A 21,310-nucleotide genomic window follows, 5' to 3' on the forward strand; every position below is an offset into this window, starting at 1 on the left:
AGTGCCTTGACCCACTTATTTCCCAGCTCCGCCCTCCAGCAGGATACCACTTCACTTCTACCAAATGCCTTCAGAATTAATCTCCCATTGTCCGACCCATGACCTGACAGCTTGTATCTGATGCTTTCTTCTCTCCTGTGATTCCAAACACGTCAAATGCTGAGAGATTTTGGTTTTTTTTGTGTTTTTTTTCCCTGTGTCCAGTGTCTCTTAAGTTTACTTGTACTGTCTCCCAAGGGAAATGGAATGTAGAGCCTTTGAAAACATGCTAGAGGGTCAGCAATGAGCTGGTTCTGACTCACTGCCAGTGGGTTGAGTTAGTTTCGTAATCTAAGAAATATGAAGCCATATGCAGAGAATGGAAAGAGAATATTGTGGACTTTGCCTAGAATTATCTGATAGTTTTGGTTCTTGACTGTTTCTTTTTTTGCTTCGCTTGCTGAGGGTCTCCTGTTTGAATATTCTGTGCTCACAGTCCATGAGCTCGGCTGTACTAATATAGAAACATTCCATTGGGACTGTGTGACGGTTCTTATAAAGGGGCAATGCTGAGGGGTCAGTCATTATGTGGTGTCAAGCTGTCATGTGGTGCGAGAGTTAAGTGCTTGCTGCCATTGAAAGGTCAGTGGTTTGAACTCACCAGCTGCTGTACTGGAGAAAGCTGTGTCAGGGGCCTCATGTGAACATCTGCAGCCTTAGAAACACTATGGGTGGTCCTGTGGGCTCACTAGGAGTTGGAATCAACATGGTAGTAGTGTGTTTCTTGAATAAGAGCTCATTTCATGGAAGGTTGGGATTGACTGACACAGGTATTGGTAAGAGTAGGGTGCATCTGAGTACCTTGCCTGATAGTGTGCTGTCATGCACACTTTCTATTTCTCTCCAGCCTTCTTCCTTTCCCCCTTGCACATAGCATTGCTTTGTTGTGTATTTTAGTTTGTTTGTTTGGGTTTTTTTTTTCTCCTTTTTAAAAGCATAAAAGATAATAGAACTTCTTTGGAGAGCTTACATATGGAAAAGATGGAAATTATTAATTATGTTGTTGATTTTTGCCTTACTATTTTCCAGACCAAAATGGTACAGCACATTCGAAAGAAGCATCCGGAATATGCCCAGCTCCCCAGCGGTGTGCATGCCCCCTTGACCACAGCTGTGATCAGCACCACACCAGCTGTCTTAACCACGGACAGTGCCACTGGGGAGACGGTGGTGGTGAGTGTGTGGCCTCATATCCAGCCTGGCTTCAGATACCACAGCCATGTCTACTTTGCTATTATTCTTCTAGTTTCTGTGCATGGAGCACAATATCCTTCAGTTTTCTACACAAGTCGTTGTGTTTATTATTGAGTTTCCTGATTGGTACTCTTCAAAGTGCTCTTTGAAATAGGCAGCAAGAAAATTTCAGTGCTACTTGTTTGTGACAAGATTGGCAGAACATTGAGGATAACTTGCCTGGGTCCCAGGCAGACAGTCTCAGACATCCACCTCTATGTGTCTATGTGCTTGTGTGTCTCCCTATCTCTTGGGTGGTACAGACAATTTGTGCTCATTTTCTAATCTAAAGTTAGTGATTTGTACCCTCCCTGGGTAATGCAGTAAAGCCTGATGAGCTGCTTCCATTAAGATTACAGTAAAAACCCCAATGGAACACTTCTGTCCTGTCACATTGAGTTGCTGTGTTTGAATTGACTCAACAGCAATGAATGTTTATATATAAACACATGTATATACATAAATAAGTACATGTATGTGTTTGTGTACACACACACACACACACACACACACACACAAATGTTGTTAAGTGCCATTGAGTCAACTACCATGCACTGGGACCAATGAACAACAGAATCTTGTCCACCATCCACACCATCTTCATTATACGCAAGCCCGTTACGCTAGTCACTGTGTCAGTCTGTGTCTTTGAGGGTCTTTTTCTCTTTCCCTGACTCTTGACTTTTCCCAACATGCTGTCTTTTTCCAAGGACTGGCCCCTCCTGACAACATGCCCGAAGTAAGTGAGACAAAGTCTCACCAGCCTTGCATTGTAAGAAGCACCCTGGTTATACTTCTTTCAGGACTAATTTGTTTGATTTTTTGGCATATGGGATACTCAGTACTTTTTGCCAGCCCCACAATTCAGCATCATCAGTTCTTCTTCAGTCTTCTGTATTCATCATCCAACATTTTAGATGCATAGGAAGCAGTTAAAAAATACATGGCTTTCATTTTTGTTGTTGAGCTTTGAGTTGAGCACAACCAGTAGCAACTCTATGAACAAAAGCCTGAAGCCCCTCTATAACTATTGACATTTATCAAAGTTCATAGAGTTTCTGGAGGCATGTTATTTAGGAAGTGGATGCCACTCCTGCTTCCACATAGGCTCACCTTAATCTTTTAACCTGTTGACTTTAGCATAGTGCTCAGTAGCAGAGTGCACTGGTTCTTCATAGCAGATTTCCCTCATAAAACATGTCTTTGAATTTCTAATTATTCCTGAAATACTCACGTATTTATCACTTAATAATCACAATGCACAGAAGCAAAAGAGCAGGTTTTTTTTTTTAATTTATACAACAACTTAATAGGTATTGCCATGTAAAGATCTTTTTTATAAAATTTTTTAATGGTGATTTTTAAGAAAGTTTACAGAAAAGTTGAATTTTCATTTATTCATTGTTGCAGATTCCCCCTTCCTTTCCCCCAGTTCACTTTCTTTTTTTAAATTATTCATTTGTTGTTGCATAATTGGCTCCTCTCTGCCACTCCCCTGCCCCAGTCCTTTTTGCAGTGTACTTCTTGTTCTGGGCTGTTGTATAATGCTTAATCATATGTTCCTTTTAAACAGTTCTTTCCTTCATATGTTTTATTGCAGTGTTCATTATCTATCTGCTTTTATCCTATTCTCCTCCCAATTCCCCATGTCAGTCCTGCTTTAAACAGTGGTGCAATGCAGTATTTGTCATATCATGACTGAGATATTTCACTCAGCATAATGTCTTCTAGGGTCCCCCATAGTGTGTAATGGTTTACAAGTTCACTGTTTTTCAGTGCTGCATAGTATTCCATTATATGAATATACCATAGTTTTTTTAATCTATTCATTTGTTCATTGGGCACTTGGATTGCTTCCATCATTTTGCTATTGTGAATAATGCAGCAATAAACATGAGTGTATATACATCTGTTGGGATGGCGGCTCTGGTTTCTTTAGGGTATATTCCCAGTAGTAGCATTGCTGGGTCAAAATAGTATTTCTTTTTACAGCTTTTTGAGAAAGTGCCAGGTTGACTGCCTTCCATATTAGTTGTATCATTTTACATTCCCATCAGCAGTGAATAAGGGTTAAAATCTCTCTACAACCTCACCAACATTTATTGTTTGCTCCTCTGTTGAACTTTGCTATTGTTGCTGGGGTGAGATGATATCTCATAATTAATTGTTTTAATTTGCTTCTCTCTTGGAGATTGGAATTTTTAATATTTCTTCATGTGTTTGTTTGTCATCTGATTGTCGTCTTTGGTGAAGTATCTGTTCATATCCTATGACCATTTTGTGATTAGGTTTTATACCTTTTTCTTGTTGAGGTACTGGAGTGTTCTATAAATTTTAGAGATAAGTCCCTATCAGATAGATAGGTCATTACCAAATATTTTTCCCCCAGTCTGTGGCTTTTCATTTTACCCTATTGGAGAAGTTTTTGGATGTGCATAGGGATTTGATTCTTACAAGGTCCCATTCATCTATTTTATCCTCTCCTGGTTGTAGATTTTTCATTATGCTTGTTAGACTGTTCATACTGTGGATTAGGGTTTCTAGAGTTCTTCAAAACATTTCTCTGATGAAGTTTATCATCCTCCTTTACTCCTAGGTCCTTGATCCACCTTGAGTTGATATTTGTATATGGTGTGAGGTATGGGCCTTGCTTGAGTTTTCTACAGATAGTTTTCCAATTTTGCCAACACCAATTCTTAAAAAGGCTTTTGTTGTTGATTGCCTTTGAGTCGAATAAGACTCAGCAACCCTGTGAACAAAATTACTGAAGCCTTTCTACAACTATCGACGTTTTCAAAGCTCATAGTGTCCAGAAGTATGTTGTTTAGGAAGTGGATGCCACTCCTGCTTCCAAAAAAGGTTGTAGTTTCCCCTTTTAACCGATTTAATTTTCTTGTCAAAAATTAGTTGACCATAGGTAGATGAGCTGATTGCTGGGTTCTCAATTCTATTCCATTAATCTGTGTGTCTGTCACGATGTTACGGCAGAAAATGCGAGATTTATATGTTGTTGTTATGTGCCGTCGAGTCGCTTGCGACTCATAACGACCCTGTGTACAACAGCCCTAAACTCCGCTCTGTCCTGTGCCAATCGCACTGTCTCTGACACTCCTATCCCGATTATCCCAGTCACTGAATCAATCCACCCCATAGAGGGCCTTCCCCTCCTGTGCTATCCCTCCACCCTCCCAAGCATGATGTCCCTCTCCAAAGACTGGTCTCTCCTCACAACATGTCCAAAGTATGTTAGACGGAGCCTCAGAATCCTTGCCTCCAAAGAGCTACCCGGTTTATCCCTTTCCAGGACGTATCTGTTTTCCTAGCAGTCCATGGTATTCTCAATACTCTTCTCCAGCACCACAGCTCAAAGGCATCAATTCTCCTTCTATCCTCCTTGGTCATTGTCCAACGCTCTGATGCATAACAGGTGGTTGCAAAGACCATGGCCTGTATCAGACACACCTTAGTCTCCAAAGAGATACCATTGCTCTTCAGCACTTTGGAGAGGTCCCCAACAGCAGACTTTCCCATGGCAATGCGCCTTTTAATTTCCTGGCTACTGGTGCCGAGAATGTTGACTATGGAGCCAAGCAAACTAAAGCTGTGTACAATCTCAATCTCTTCATCCAATATCAGAGATTAACAAACCTTTTATTATACATGGGTCAAGAATGCCAGCTATTGCCCAAACGGTTCCAACACTGAGGGGATGCAAAGATTGGTTTTATAAACAGAGATTGGGCCTGGGGATTACACAAAGTTCATTGAGGTTGGCAGTTGAGATTTTTTCCCCATTCTGGAGTCATTATTGTTTCTGGCTTCTCATAGGTGTCCAGGCCCCAGACCAGGTACAATTACAAGATGTAGTCAGGGAGCAGTAACCAAGTTGGGTCAGCATGTACTAGGAAACATAAACCTTAGCAACACATATTATTGCCAAATTTATTGAAGCATGCATTTTGTAAAATGACTGTCAGAACAAATGATTTCTCTAATGCTTCGTATTTAAGCTGCTACTACAACTATATCAGTCCCACGTTGTGTAGTAGGATTTGAGATCAGGTAGTGTGATACCCCCTACCTTGTTTCTCTTTTTGAGAAGTGCTTTGCTTGTTTGGGGTCTCTTTCCTTTCCAAATAAAATTGGAAATTGCCTTTTCCATCTTATTGGAGAATGGAATTGGTATTTGTATTGGTATTGCATTGAACCTGTAGGTTGCCTCTTGTAGAATTATCATTGATGATAAAGGGATCCTTAGACAGATCACTGTGAATGACCTCCCTGTTGGTCGCTCTGTGGATGAGACTCTAAGACTCGTTCAGGCCTTCCAGTTCACGGACAAACATGGGGAAGTGTGCCCAGCTGGATGGAAGCCTGGAAGTGATACCATCAAACCTGATGTCCAGAAGAGTAAAGAGTATTTCTCTAAGCAGAAGTGAGCACTGGACGACCCAAAGTGCCAGGCTGCAGTGGGCAGCATTGAGAACAAAAACATCTTTTGTACATTCTTTGTGCTTAAAACACAAGGTCCTAGACTTGGCCAAGATGTGGTGTGTGATAGGATAGGTCTTTTCCAGCAGAGGTTGGGATGGACAACGTTCTTATGGCCTGAGCTATACTGTTGGATAGGCCAGCTGTTGTGTATTATGTACCAGTAGTAGTGGGACCTGAGAGTATTTATAGTTTCTATTAAACTTGTGAACCAAGAAAAAACAACAACAACAACAAAAAAAAAACCTAATAGGTCTGTCTTGGAGAGGGTTAAACCAAATCTTTTCTTGGAGGCTAGGATTTTGAAGCTCTATTTCACATACTTTGGGCATGTGGCCAGGAGAGACCAATTCTTCGTGAAGGACATCATGTTCAGAAGGGTGGAGGGACAGCACAGGAGAGGAAACCCCAGATAAGACTGGAGCAATGAGGGTTGGTGTGTCAGAATTAGTGAGACTGGCTCAGGACAGGGAAGGGTTCAGAGCTGCTATATATAGGGTCACTGTGGGTCACAGGAGGCTCGATGGTACATAACAATAACAGCAACAACAACACCCCACCCCCACCCATCCTCATTCCTGTGCTCTCACCCTCCTTCCCTTGGATCCTCATACTTGTTCTGTAATAATGGTCTTATACTGTATTTGTCCTTTTGGGACTGAGTTAGTTTACTTAGCATGATGCTCTCCACTCCATCTGAAGTTAGGTTATAATTTACAAAATTATTGTTTCTGCATGCCGCTATGTAGTATTCCGCTGTGTGAAGGTACCATAATTTCTCAGTCCATTCAGTTGTGGTCGGACATCTGGGCTGTTTCCATGCTCTTGCAATGGTGAATAACACTGCTGTAATCATTGGTGTACAAGTGGGCATTTGTGCCTTAGTTCTCAGTTTCTCAGGGTATATTCCAAACATTGGGATAGCTGGATCATATGGAATTTCTATGCTCGGTTTTCTGAGGAAGCGCCCAACTGCCTTCCAGTGTGGTTTTATAATCCATTTTATAATCCTACCAACAGTGTATAAGAACTCATATCTCCCCAGATCCTCTCCAACATTTATTACTTGCTGTCTGTTAAACTTTGCCATTGCTACTGGAGTGAGATGGTATCTCATTGTAGTTTTGATTTGCATCTCTCTTATTGATAATGATTTTGAACATTTCTTCATGTGTCTGTTCGCCATCCGGATATCTTCCTCTGTGAAAATTCTTTGCATGTCTTTTGCTCATTTTTTTTCTTCCCTTTTGATATGATTGCATCTTTGAATTTCTTGACTGCTATTACCGTGGGAGTGGATTGTGGATCAGAATAAGAGAAAATTGTTGACAATTTTAACCTTTTTTCTTTCTTTCATGATGCTATATTTTGGTTCCCTGGGAGGGTTTTCTTTTTCTTCACGTTAAGGTGTAATCTATATTGAAGACTCTAATCTTTAGTCTTCTGGAGTCAGTTACTTCAAGCCTCTTTCTCTTTCCACAAGCAGAGTTGAGTCATCTAAAATTATGCAGGCTACTTAGGAGTTTTCCTCTAACCTTGATGCTACTTTCTTCCTCATATAGTCCACCATCTCAAATGTATTTGTTCAGCAGAGAGATGGAATATTTATGGAAAATGGATACAGCTCTGACACGCACTCTTTCTGATTTTAAACCATGCAGTGTTCCCTTGCTCTGTTCAGACACCAGCTTCTTTGTCTAAGTATAGGCTTCCCATGAGCAAAATTAAGTTTTCTGAGATTCCCATTCTTCTCTGTTAGTCATAATTTGTTATGATCTGCACAGTCAAATACCTTTACATGATCAATAAAGTACATACAGACTTAGTCTGATATTCTCTGCTTTCAGCCAAGATCCAGCTGACATCAGCAATTATATCCTTCATACTACAGCCTCTTCTGAATTCAGCTTGAGTTCTGAAAGACCCTATGGCTATATTGTTATAGTTGTTTTTTCATAATCTTGAGCAAGATTTTATTTGCATGGGATATTAATGGCAAAGTTCAATAATTTCCACATTCTATTGGATCACTTTTTTTTGGAATGAAAAAAAAATTAATCTCTTCCTGTCAGTTGGTCAGATCTTCAAAATCTGTAGGCATAGTCTGTTGAGCACACTCAGAGTTGCATCTGTTTCCTGAAAAACATTAGATGATATTCCATCAGATTTTTTTGCCAATATACCATGAACAGCCAGAAGAACAAACAGCGTTGTCCTGGAGAGGATAAAACCTGGCTGCTTCTTGGAGGCAAGGATTCTGAATCTCTGTCTGATGTACTTTGGGCATGTTGTAACGAGGGACCAGACCTTGGAGAAGGATATCATGCTTGGGAAGGTGGATGGACAGAGAAAAAGGGGAAGGCCCTGGATAAGATGGATTGACTCAGTGACAGGGTTAGGTATGTCAGAGACAATGAGATTGTCTCATGATAGAGCGTTTAAAGACATCTGATTAAAAAAAAAAAGACATCTGATTCAAGCCATGGTATTTTCAATTGCTCCCTATGTATGTAAAATTTGGACAATGCATAGGGATTACAGAAGATGTGATACTTTCTAATTAATGGTGTTGGAGAAGAGTATTGAATATCCCATAGACTGTCAAAAAGCAAAACAAACAAACAAACAAAAAACACCATACAACCAGGGTGCTCCCTAGAAGACAAGGATGGCTAATAAAACTTTATTTCACATACTTGGGGGCATGTTGTCAGAAAAGTCAAGTTCTTGGATAAGGAAATCTTGGTGGGGTGGGGGAAAGCAAGAGAAGATCCTCACTAAGATGGACTGACATAGTGACTATAACAATGGGCTTGAGTATTATCATCGGATCGTGTAGATGGTACAGGATTCAAATCTCCTGTTCATAAAGTTACTATGAGTCATAGATGATTAACAACAATTGCATATGTGCTTTATATATATATATATATATATATATATAATATGTTTTATATATCTGTATCTATATCTATCTATGTCATTTGAAGCTTCGGTGGTCTAGTCTATAAGGAGTTTCTCTCCTAACATAAATATGAGACCTCTCTGGAAATTTTAATCCACCAGGAGCTTTGAAGGAAAAAGATAGGGAATATCATCTCATGTGATTTATAGATTCAGAAAAGCCACTGGCGAGTCAGCTCTACGTCAGTTCTACTTCAACAGCAATGAGTGTAGTTTGAGTTGTATATATATAAAACAGTAGGCTGTTATAAATATATCTGTATCTATCTCTATCTCTATATCTATCTATATATATTTCTCAACTATACACATGAACCTCATCAGATGAATTATATCTGTGGAAAAAGTTAATGGAGAAGCTCAATGTCAGTAGTTAAAAAGAGGCCAGGCACTTACTGTGGAACAGACCATCAATTACACACTTGAAAGCTCAAATTGAAACCAAAAAAAATTAAAACAAGTCAAGGAGAACCAAAATATGACCTAGAGTCTATCTTGCCTGTATTTAAAAAACATCTCAAGAACATATTTGATGCAATGAACACTAATGACTGAAAATCAGATGGATGACACTAAGGACATCATCCTTGAAGGAATAAAAAGGTTATTATGAAGATAGGAGAAAAAGAAAAGGCCAAAATAATGTCAAAAGCAACTATGAACTTGCACTGTAATAAAAAGAACCTAACTCAAGGTGAAAGAATGCTGAGGTATGAGAGCTAAATGGAAGGCTTCAAGGATAGCTCAAGAAAATAAAATGAAGTTTTATAATGAAATGTGCAAGAAGCTGGAGTGAAAAAAAACCAAAAGGGAAGAACATACTCAGAATTTCTCAAACTGAAAGAACTAGAGAATAAATTAAACCCTCAATTGTGATACTGAAGAAATCCAGGTCAAAATCTTGAATGAGGCAGGACACATCAAAGGAAGATGAAGGAATATATAGAGTCACTACAATAAAAAGAATTAGTTGATATCAAATTGTGTCGGGACGTTATCAGTGGTAATGAAGAAAGGACATCCAAGTTGCGTTGAAGGTAGTTGTTGTGTATTGTCAAGTTGCTTGCAACTCAAGTGACCATTTGCACAACAGCTCTGTATCCTGCTTTTTAGTACTGTAAAGAGGTCCTTGACAGTAGATTTTCTCAGTGCAACAAGTCTTGATTCTTTTTTTAAGAAGATTTTTTAGTTATTTTATTATTTTTGTGTGTGTACCGTCAAATCAGGTCTGACTGGTACAGGAGGAGATTGCCCCTACTCCAGCACAGCATCTGGTGGATTTAAATCACATACTTCTGGGATTGCAGTGCAGCTTCTTGACACTAGGCCACCAAAGCTCCCTATGTCTTGATTCTTGATTGCTGTTCAATGAGTGTTGATTATAGAGCCAAGTAAAATGAAATCGTTGACAGCTTCAATCTTTGCTTCCTCTATCATGATGATACGTACCGGTCCAATGGTGAGAATTTTTCTTTTCCTGATATTAGATGTAATCCATCTTGAAGGCTGTAGTCATTGATCTTCTGTAGCAAGTGTTAGGAGTCCTCTTCGCTTTTCGTAAGCAAAGTTGTCTAATCTGTTTACTGCAAGTTGTTGTTGAGTCTTCCTCCAATCCTGATACAACATTCTTCTTCATATAGTCAGTCTAGCTTTTTCAATGATTTGCTCAGTGTACAAATTGAATAGGTATGGAGGAAGGATACAACCCTGATAGACAGCTTTCCAGATTTTAACCCACATATTGTTCACTTGCTCTGTTTGGAAAATAGCCTTTTGGTCGAAATGTAGGTTTCCCATAAGCATAATTAATCTGGGATTCCCATTCTTCTCAATGTCAGCCATAATTTGTTATGAGCCACATAGTCAATGCCTTTGCATAGTCAAGAGAACACAGATAAACATTTTCTGGTATTCTAACTAAGTTGGTTTTGGGTTTGTTTTGTTTTTTTTATCTTCTTTCATCATCTTCTCAGACTCAGTTTTTTCCTGTCATGGATTTGGATCTCTTCTGTAATGTGAGATTCTACCAGTGAAGCAAACTAACTAAAGTTTGGTAGGATTTAAGAACATTGAAATAGCTACCAATTACCATTTTTTGTATGTTTTTTCCTAGACAACTGACCTGCTCACTCAAGCCATGACAGAGCTGTCGCAGACTCTAACAACTGACTACCGGACCCCACAGGGGGATTACCAGAGAATTCAGTACATCCCTGTGTCGCAATCCACCTCTGGTCTCCAGCAGCCACAGCACATACAGCTGCAAGTGGTGCAAGTGGCCGCGGTACTGTCCAATGTTGTTTCTCTTTACTTGTATAAAAGCCATAGTGTCCTGGACTAGCTGGGTATCTGTAGTCCACACAAATATTTGGTTTGCGAACTGAAACTGACCTCTACATAATATACTTCTATGTTGACATCTAAGTCTAATCCATTGATTAAACCACACCTCTCTTGCTTCCATGCTCCCTTTGAGGGCTCTGGACTTAGCAGTGTGGGCGATTTCCTTCTGTAATCTTGATGAGATTTTAGGCTTCAATTCATATACAGCTAGCATACTGCAAGAAGGACCTATTTCTGAGCTCCGACAGAGTGTCTTCTGTTTCCTGGGCTGCCTACTACCTAGTGATGTTGTTGTTGTGTGCCATTGAGTTGGAAACCACCACAGCTAACCCTTCAACAGGCTTTCAGAAGCAGTAATTGCTTAGGAGAGAATGGGTGTTTTTGGAAGGAATGTTAAGATTATAACTCTGAATATTAGTACCTATTTTTATGAATTGTTGTTATTATGTGCTGTTGAGTCAGAACTGATTTGTAACTGACTATCCAATGGATTTTCAGAAGTAGGATATGGTGATTGCTCTTCTTTCTTTTAGTGGATTTGAGCCACCTTTGGGTTCACATATACCTCCATACCCACTAGCTTATCAGAGATCCCCCATTAGGATCTCTGAATTAGTAGTTCATTTCTACTGATTCTTACTGATTAGGGAGCTGAAAAAAGAAATTCTCCCAGAGCTTTTGTTGCATTTAATGTTTCCTCCTGATGCAAATAAGCAAACTTACTGCTTTGACCTAATTTGGTCTCTGAAAATGTTTTTTATTTTATTTTATTATTTTGTGTGTACTGTCAAATTGGATCTGACTGGTACAGGAAGAGATTGCCCCTCCTTCTCCAGCAGAGCATCTGGTGGATTCGAACCACGTGCCTTTGGGATTGCAGTGCAGCTTCTTGCCACTAGGCTACCAGAGCTCCCTTGGTCTCTGAAAATGTTAAACTTCCTGATCAGGAAATTAGAAGTTGCTTCTATCATTTCATTGACTATTCATTACTCCATCTTATCTTTATTAGGGAAGTTCTTAACTTTAGATTTTGAAGGGATCTATAACTCCACAAAAGTACTTGCCAAATATGCTCTGTGTATCTGCACATGCCCGCCCCTCTCTCCCCCCACTCTCTCTCTCTGTTTTGGGAATGAGGCTCATGGTTAGTTTTTACATTTTTCAGAGATATCTGTGCTACATAAAAGGTAGGTACTATTATCAGAGCTTATTATTAGGGGTAACAATGACAAACTAAAGGCAAATTCTCTTAATTGATTTCTTATTAATGCATTGGAATAAAAGGGAAAAAGCTTTTTTGTTCCTGAGAGTTTTGCATTCAACCTATTCTGAGATGCCATGTCGCCTTTTTCCCCTTCCCCTGGAATTCAGTTGTATTAGTGGTTTATGATGTTTTATAATCTTCATGTTGCAAAACTAATGTTTGGCAGCTGGCGTTAGGTGTAAGTTTTCTGGGAGAAGAACAATGTATCTGAAGGACTGACTATTCTGCATTTCTGTTGGGCCTAGTTTTTAAGTGAGTGGATTTTCCTTGGCCTAAATCACTATGAGTTGGTTTCTGGTAAATTTTTCCTCCAGGCCACTTCACCTCACCAGTCTCAGCAGTCCACTGTAGATGTTGGTCAGCTCCATGACCCTCAGACATACACCCAGCATGCTATTCAGGTGCAGCACATCCAGGTCACTGAGCCCACCACCTCGGCTCCTTCCTCATCTCAGGTGAGTTTCTCACAGTTTCCAGACAGTCTTACATGGCTGCAGGGGCTGTGAGGAGTTGTGAGTGTAAAGACACAGACAGGGCTACATTACTACTAGCCCTTCTAGTTCTGTCAGGCCCAAACCATCAAAACTGGTACAGACTCAAATTTTTTAAATTGAGTGAACTGAACAGGAAAAATTACAGTCAAAGCCTTGTTAGGAACTGAATCTTCTTACTAGGAAGTAGGGACAGAGTACAACATTGCATAGTGATTAAATCATAAACCTGTCAGATTTTGAACAGAGTTGGAAACAGTGGTGCCAACTCAAATGTGGCTTATTTTGTCACTCTGAATGTGTGTTACTTTCCGTAGTACTGTTACTAATCCAGGCTCACTCATCTGACTCCTGCAAGGGTTCACTGTAACTCTTCCATATCACCCCTTCCAGGGTTTCCACTCATAATTTTTCCTGTTTCAGGTCACTCAAATTATTATTTGAGTATTTTTCAGTTTGTTTCATCAGCCATAACTTAACAGGTTTAAACCAATTCAAAATTCTTAAGACATGCTCTTCAGACATAGATCTTTCTTCATTTCCAACTTAGTTTCCAACTATAAATTCATTGTTGTTGAATACCATCGAGTCAGAACCAACTTTTAGCTGACTCTCCAGAGTATTTTCAGAGGCAGTAAAGTGCGTAGGAGGAGATTGCGCATCTTTCTCCCACAGAGCAACTGGTGCATTCGAACCACATACTACCTTTGGGTTGGCAGTGCAGTTCTTTATCACTAAGCTACCAGAGGTCTCCCAACTGGAGATACAATGGCTGCTATAACATAAATACAAATGGGAGACAGAATTTTATTTTCTCAAAGTTTAGAGGCTAGAGGTCCAGATTCAGGGCAGCAGTTCCAGGGGAGATTTTCTCTTTTTGTCACTCTGGGAAGAAGGTCTTTGACTCTTCAGCTTATGTATGTTCTTGTCTTCTTTGGCTGTCTTCATGCTACAGTCCATGTGGGGAGCACATGATTAGTAAAAAAACCCCCAAAACTCCAAATGACACATGTGTTGTTTGCATACAAATATGGTAATTATACCTTCATTTATCTTTCTAAAAAGTTTTTCAAATGAGACTTTTGGGCACTCTTCAAGATAAGCCTCTGGAAGCTCATCCTAATTATGAGTGCTTTCAGTAATTCTGTTCCACTCAGTGTATCATTTAGGAGTTGATGCTTTCAGTATTATAATCCATATTATTGCTGTTTGGAGTGGTGCAGCCAGTCTTTGGCACATAGCAACCCCATGTGACAGAGTACTGTCTATAGGGTTTTCTCAGAGTCTTTGCAGGAGCACACTGGACGGTCTTTCTCCTCTGGAACCACTGCTTCAAGTACCTGCATTTCTGTTAGCAGTAGAGTGTTTAGTTTTTGCACCATTAGGGTTCTTATAATTCATATTAGTCTTATTTATCTACTTGAGATATTTGTGAGTCTCAGCCATAATTGGTTATTCCTGATTTCCCTTCCTTGCTTTCTCTTTGTTGCTAGGTAGCTGGCCAGCCATTGAGTCCTTCTGCCCAGCAGTCTCAACAGGGTCTCAGCCCCTCCCACATACAAAGCAATTCCTCAGGCCAAGGCCAGTCTCTGCAGCAGCACCAGCAGCAACCGCAACAGCAGCAGCAAAGTTCATCTGTACAACAACACACATATCTACCCAATGCTTGGAATTCCTTCCGAGGCTACTGTAAGTGCGGGAAAGGGACGGCTCTATGAATCATGGATGCTCATAATTACATCAGCTCTACAATTGATTTTCTGGATTATCATATTAGTTGGTCATTTTCTACATTTAATAGTGCAAGTATCTGAAAGAGTCCCATCCCGTAATTTAGGCAGTCTTCTAATCTTGGTGAGATCCCTGATAAAGCATTTTCATTGATAGTAGATATTCAGTATATTACTAGAGGCAGTTCATACAAGTTGATTTAAACAGTAGAATATAAAGATGTAGGATATGTTGATGGTAATGATTCATCTCTATCACATTTATTGAATGCTTATTTAGCAATCACTATTAGACATTTGTTGTTGTTTATGTGCCGTCAAGTCACCTACAACTCATCATGACACTGTGTACAACAGCCTTGAAGCCGGCCCTGTCCAAAGCCAGTCTCGCTGACTCTGACACAGTCCATCTCATATGGGATCTACCTCTCTTGTGCTGTCCCTCCACCCTTCCAAGCAGGATGTTCTTCTCTAAGGACTGGTCCCTCCTGGCCTTGTGCCCAAAGTATGTGAGAGAGCTTCAAAATCCTAGCCTCCAAGGAGAAATTTGGTTTCATCCTCTCCAAAACAGACCTATTTGTTTTCTTGGCAGTCCATGGTATGTTCAAGTCTCTTCTGCAGCACCACAACTCAAATGCATCAATTCTTCTTCTGTTATCCTTAGTCATTGTTAAACTATCTGATGCAAAGCAAGTAATTGCGAAGACCGTGGCCTGGATCAGGCACACTTTAGTCTCTAGACTGACATTATTGCTTCTGAGTACTCTGGAGAGGTCCCTGACAGCAAATTTTCCCTGACTAATTCATCTTTTGATTTTCTGACTGCTGGTGCCAAGAGGGTTGATTGTGGAGCTGAGCAAGCTATAATTGTTAAGATTCTCAGTCTCTTCTCCATCTATCATGGTGCTACCAATTGGACCAGTGGTGAGAATCTTTGTCTTTTTGATGTTGGGCTATAGTCCATACTGAAGACTATAGTCCTTCACCCTCTGCAGCACGTGCCTCATGTCCTCCTCAGTTTCAGCACACAGGTTTGTGTCATCAGCATAACGTAGGTTGTTGATGAGTCTTCCTCCAATCCTGATGCCCCATTCTTCCTCATAAAGTTCAGCCTCCCGAATTATTTATTCTGCATATAGATTGAAAAGGTATGAAGACAGGATGCATCCCTGATGCACTCCTTTCCTGATTTTGAACCATGCAGTGTGTCCTTGATCTGTTCTGAGGATTGCTTCCTGGTCCAAATACAGGTTTTGCAGGAGCTCTATCAAGTGTTCTGGGATTCCCGTTCTCTTCAAGGTTAGCTACAGTTTGTTGTGATCCAGTCAGATACCTTTGCATAGTCAATGAAGCACAGGTAGATATCCTTCTGGTATTCTTTGCTTTCTGTTGAGATCCATCTGACGTTGGTAGTAATGTCTCTAGTGCCACAGCCTCTTCTAGACCCAGCTTGTATTTCTACTAGTTCTCTGTCAATGCACTTACTGTTGCAGTCGTTTGGGATAATCTTTAGCAGGCTTTTGCTTGCATGTGGTTTTAGTAATACTGTTCGATAATTTCCACACTCTTGTCTGGTCACCTTTTTTTTTTTGAATGGAAATAAATATGGATCTCTTCCAGTCAGTTGGCCAGGTAGTTGTCCTCCAGATTTCTTGGCACACCCTGATGAGCATGTCCAGGGCAGCATCTCTTGAAATATATCTATTGGTATTTTGTCTATTCCCAGGGTTTTATTTTTTGCCAAGTCCTTCAGAGCAAGGACATTAGATATGCAAAAATTAACATTAATATGAATAACAGTTACAGTTTCCATGTTAGCTAATAGTGGAGGCACTAGTTGTTCGGTGGTAAAGTTCTCACCTTTCATGAAGATAGACCTAGGTTTGGTTCCCAGCTAGTGCACCTTGTGTGCAACCACCACTTGTCTTGTCAGTGGAAGCTTGCGTGTTGTTTTGATGCTAAACAGGATTCAGCAGAGCTTCCAGATGAAGTTGGGCTAGGAAACTCAGCTAGTGGAAACTGTGGTTCTCAGTGGTTCATCAGTAGTCAGTTGTTGGTACAACACAGAACTAGCCTTCTGTTCCATGCCGTGCTTGAGACCATTGCTGAAGTCATTGTGTCAATCCATTATGTTAAGAATCTTCCTCTCTTTCACTGACCTTCCACCTTTCCAAGCATGATATTCCTTCCAAAGAATAGTTTCTCCTAGCAACATACCCAAAGTATATAAGATGAAGTTTTGCCATCCTTGCCTCTAAGGAGCACTCTGGTTGCTTTTTATCTAAGACATAGCTGTTTGTTATTTTAGCAGTCCATGGGATCTTCAGTATTCTTCTCAAATACCACAAGGCAAAGGCATCAGTTTTTCTTCTACTATCATATTTATTGTCCAGCTTGCAGATGCATAGCAAGTGATTGAAAAGACTATGGCCTGAATTATGCTTACTTTAGTTTTCAGATGAATTTCATTGCTTCTTAGTACCTTGGCAAGGTTTATGGCACTAGACTTTCCTAATGCAGTACATCTTTTGATATCTTAACTGCTGATACCAAGGGTGTTGATTGTGAATCAAAGTAATATGAATCCTTAACTCAAAGAGACATCATGAATTGTAGTAACATGTAAATGATAGATTCCAAAACTCTGATATCTGTGCTGAGGAAGTAGTAATTGACTGGTTGCCAAAGAGAAGAACAGGTAAAAATCTTGATGTGGATGACAGATGTTTGGGTATGAACTCATTCTCATTTATTACTGTTGAGTTGGAACCAAATCATAGCTGACTCTCTAGCAGGTATTACAAAGCTGTAAATTTCATGAGAGGAGATTACCCACCCTTCTCCCATGGAGCACAGTGGATTCAAACAGTCAGAGAGCCAGAACTCCCTATCCACTATGCCACCAGAGCTCCTTTGGTCATAGTCTTATAACTTGTTTTCAAATATGGAGGAGGAAAGAGACTGATAGTTCCCAGATTGGGATAGGAGTTTATCAAGGGCTTACTCACAAGGTGACATCCTGGGCAGCAGCAAGGTGGACTCAAGCCTCTGTATTCCCCAGTCAGAGAGAGGGGTTTCTGTGACCTAAGTGAATAAATGTGGCTTCATGCCAGGACCCTGAACCTCCACAGCCACCCCAGCATGTGTTTTAGTAGATGGCAGTAAGCTTTCAAAAAAGCAAGAACGGAGCCATATTCAGTCTCCAAAAGCCTTTTCCCCTGGGTGTAAATAAACCTGGAGGCTAGTTCTTAAAATATAGCACACATTCTTGTCTGCAGGGTCTCAAAGGGCCTTGAGGAGAGATGCTGTGACTCTAGTAGGGACACATAGCACTGTTGTCACTGGAGCCACAGACTGTCACAGCAATACAGGCAAACATGACAAAACAACCTTGTACTCAGGAACAAACTGCCATGCAGGAGAATCCCTCACCAGCTAGAGGAGAAGACGAACAACAGGGCAGCTCCGAAGGTCATTCATCAAGTGTGTCTACAACCTCTAGTGTTTCTTCATGAAGCCTAATAAATAATTTTTTACCTAGTATACAGGTTATATAACAGCATATGCCCCAACTTTAATGGTGTTATGTCCAGGGCCCGTTTGTTCTGGAGGACTACCTTACTTCTAGCAGTTATGAGCCTCAACTTTTCTTTGCAGTCATTTGAGGCCTATTTTGTACAGTTCATCAAAGGGTTGGTTTGTCCTATGTTATCCACAGTGCCAGGTAAATGGACAAAGACAGTAAAAAGATGGTCAAGCCAGTGGAAGACAGTGTTTGCCATGAGGCAGGTAAGTGTTTTTGGTAGATTCCTTATGCTAATCCCTCGCAGTGTACGGCAGCCTCACGGTGCAGCAGCTTACACAGCTGTGCCGTAACCAGGCCCACAGGCTGTAGTCATACACTCATCAGGTGCCCTTAGGAGCAAGGAGGGTGTGCTCTTTTGCTTCCCCAACCATCCAGTACTGCCACCTCCTGGCAGTGGGATGAGAAATCCCAGCCCACTTTCAAGGGAGGGACTTAGATGGAGCCAAGGGAACCCATGGTGTTTACTTGCCTTAATACAGACAAAGGCGGATTTCCTCAGCACACACTGTGTGGTTATAAAAAAAAAAAGAGATAAACACTAAAAAAACAAAACAAAACAAAAAACCCAACTACCTAAAGAAAGTGGTACATGACCAGGACATACTGTGTTTTCTTAGGATGGGGTTTCTGCAACCATCTAGGCCCTGGGAATGGTGAGGTTGTGCCCCTCTTCTCCTGATATTTTCCACATTGCCACAGAGGATTGAACAAGCCCCCGGGCCTCTAATGACTATCCTGTCAGTTCTGACCTGTCTACCAGTTGTAAGGCATGACTTCAGCCCCTGAGCAGGGAGACTGTCCACAGACCCAGGAGCTTTTTTGGGATGCACTATGACAAGTCTGTGAACACACATCTAGGAAGATGTTGGCAGCCTGAAAGGGAAGAAAACAGGATAGGCCATTCCTGTGGTTTCAAAGATGGGTGTTTAATAGGTACCAGGATGGGAAACTCTTTCCTTCTATTAGGCTTCCACTCATGGCTTCCCCTTGGGTGGGGGAAACAGCAGCATTTTTCCTCCTTGAGATACCATACATGCTTCCCAGAGGAGGCTACCTGTCTTGCTGCATACCTGAAATACTCACTGCCATCGTTCCAGTACAGGTGAGGCTTTAATGTTGAGACTGTCCATGCAGCGCAATGTTGGCTTTTTAGTCAGTGCCTCTGCCTGTCAAATCACCACAAGTGGATGACTTTACCAACAGGAATGTATTTTCTTAGTGTTTAGGAGGTTCTGAGTCCAAATCCAGGGTACCAAATCTAGAAGAAGGTCCTCTCTCAATTGTAGAAGAAAGTCCTGTTTCCTTCAGCATCTGGAAGCCCAGTTTTACCTAGAGGCCTCCATATGTTTTAGCCTTTTCTAGTGTCAAGGAATGTCCTTGTCCAGGGGCCCAGGTCCAAAAAGATGTACTCAACTCTTGGCAATAATTTCTTGGTAATGCACACACCCTCTTTCTCTTACTTTCCTCCACTCCACTTTTTATCTTTGTTCATGTTGTCGAGTCACTTGTGACTCATAGTGACCCTATATATAATAGCCCTGAACTCTGCTCTATCTTGAACCAACTTCATTGTCCCTGTCACACCTACCCCCATTATCCCAGTCACTGAGTCAGTCCATCTCATCTTGGGTCCTCTCTTGTGCTGTCCCTCCACTCTCCCAAGCATGATGTCCCTCTCAAGGACTGGTCCCTCCTGGCCACATGTAAAAAGTATGTCAGACAGAGCTTCAAAATCCTTGCCTCCAAGGGACAGCCTGGTTTCACCCTCTCCAAGACAAACTTGTTTGTTCTCTTAGCTGTCCATCATATATTCAACACTCTTTTCCAGCACCACAACTCAAAGGCATCACTGCTTCTTCTATCATCCTTAGTCATTGTTCATCTCTCTAATGCATAGCAAAGACCATGGCCTGGATCAGGTGCACCTTTGTCTCCAGACTGCCATCATTGATCTTTTGTACTCTGGGGAGATCCCTAACAGCAGACATTCCCAATGCAGTTTGTCTTTTGATTTTCTGGCTGCAGGTACCAAGACTATTGGTTGTGAAGCTGAGCAAGCTGAAGCTTTTAAGAATCTCATTCACTTCATTTATTCACAGTGCTGCCAGTTGGCCTAGTCCTGATAATCTTTGTTTTCTTATTGTTCAGCTTCAAACCCTATTGAAGGCTTTAGTCTTTGACCTTCTGAAGCAAATGTGTCAGGTCCTTCTCAGTTTCAGCAATCAAAATTGTATCACCTGTATAATGCAGGTTGTTGATGAGTCTTCCTCCAATCCTGATGCCACATTTCTCCTCATACAGCTCGACCTCCCAGATGATCTGTTCTATATATAGGTTGAAAAGGTGTAGAGATAGGATGCATCTCTGGCATATGCCTTTCCTGATTTTGAACCATGCAGTGTTTCCTTGCTCTGTTCTGAGTATTGCCTTCTGGGCCTAGTATAGGTTTCCCATAAGCACAATCAAGTGTTCTGAGATTCCTGTTCATTTCAAGATCAGCCACACTTTGTTTTGATCCACAGTCAGTGGCCTTGCGTAATCAGTGAAACACAGATAGCCTTTTCTCTGGTACTTTCTGCTTTCAGCTAAGAGCCATCTAACCTTGGCTATAATATTCCTAGTGCCACACCCAGTCTGCCCATTCACCACTTCTCTCTTGATAGATTGTTTCAGTAATTTTTAGATAATTTTCCGTAGGATCTTGCTTGCATGTGATATTAATGTTAATGTTTGATAATTTCCACACATGGATTTCTTCCAGTCAGATGACCAGGTGGTTGTATTCCAGATTCATTGGCACGACCTAGTGAGTGCATCCAGGGCAGCATCTGTTTGTTGGTATATGTCAATTGGTATGCCGTCAATTCCTGGGGTCTTGTTTTTTGCCAATCTTTCAGAGCATCTTAAACTTCTCCTTCATCATCATTGGCTTGATCATATGTTGTTTCCTGTAGTTCTTCTGTGTCAGCCAATTCTGTTTTGTTATAGTGACTCTATGTACTCCTTCCATCTTCTTTTGATGCTTCCTGGGTCTTTCAACATTCTGCTCACAGCATCCTTAAATGTTATAACTCAAGGCTGGAATTGTTCCAAAATCAATCTCCATAATAGTCTATGTGTTTCCTACTGCCAAAGGGGCCCTTTAGAGTAGTGAGAGAAGATCTTCACC

General features: G+C 40.9%; 1 protein-coding gene across 2 annotated transcripts in view; it reads left to right on the plus strand.

Moving 5' to 3' along the window:
* Positions 1–21,310, plus strand: part of PRDM10 (PR domain containing 10) — a 136,922-nt gene that overhangs the window by 91,963 nt on the left and 23,649 nt on the right. For both annotated transcript variants that reach the window (XM_006901737.1, XM_006901736.1), the window contains 4 exons: positions 1,069–1,212; positions 10,841–11,011; positions 12,649–12,789; positions 14,319–14,514. In XM_006901737.1, the coding sequence (XP_006901799.1) occupies positions 1,069–1,212; positions 10,841–11,011; positions 12,649–12,789; positions 14,319–14,514 (652 nt within the window). The remainder of the gene's footprint in view (positions 1–1,068; positions 1,213–10,840; positions 11,012–12,648; positions 12,790–14,318; positions 14,515–21,310) is intronic.

The sequence above is a fragment of the Elephantulus edwardii genome, unplaced genomic scaffold, assembly GCF_000299155.1.
Source record: "Elephantulus edwardii isolate Elephantulus edwardi_28Jun2011 unplaced genomic scaffold, EleEdw1.0 scaffold00341, whole genome shotgun sequence".
In the NCBI taxonomy this organism is placed as follows: domain Eukaryota; kingdom Metazoa; phylum Chordata; class Mammalia; order Macroscelidea; family Macroscelididae; genus Elephantulus; species Elephantulus edwardii.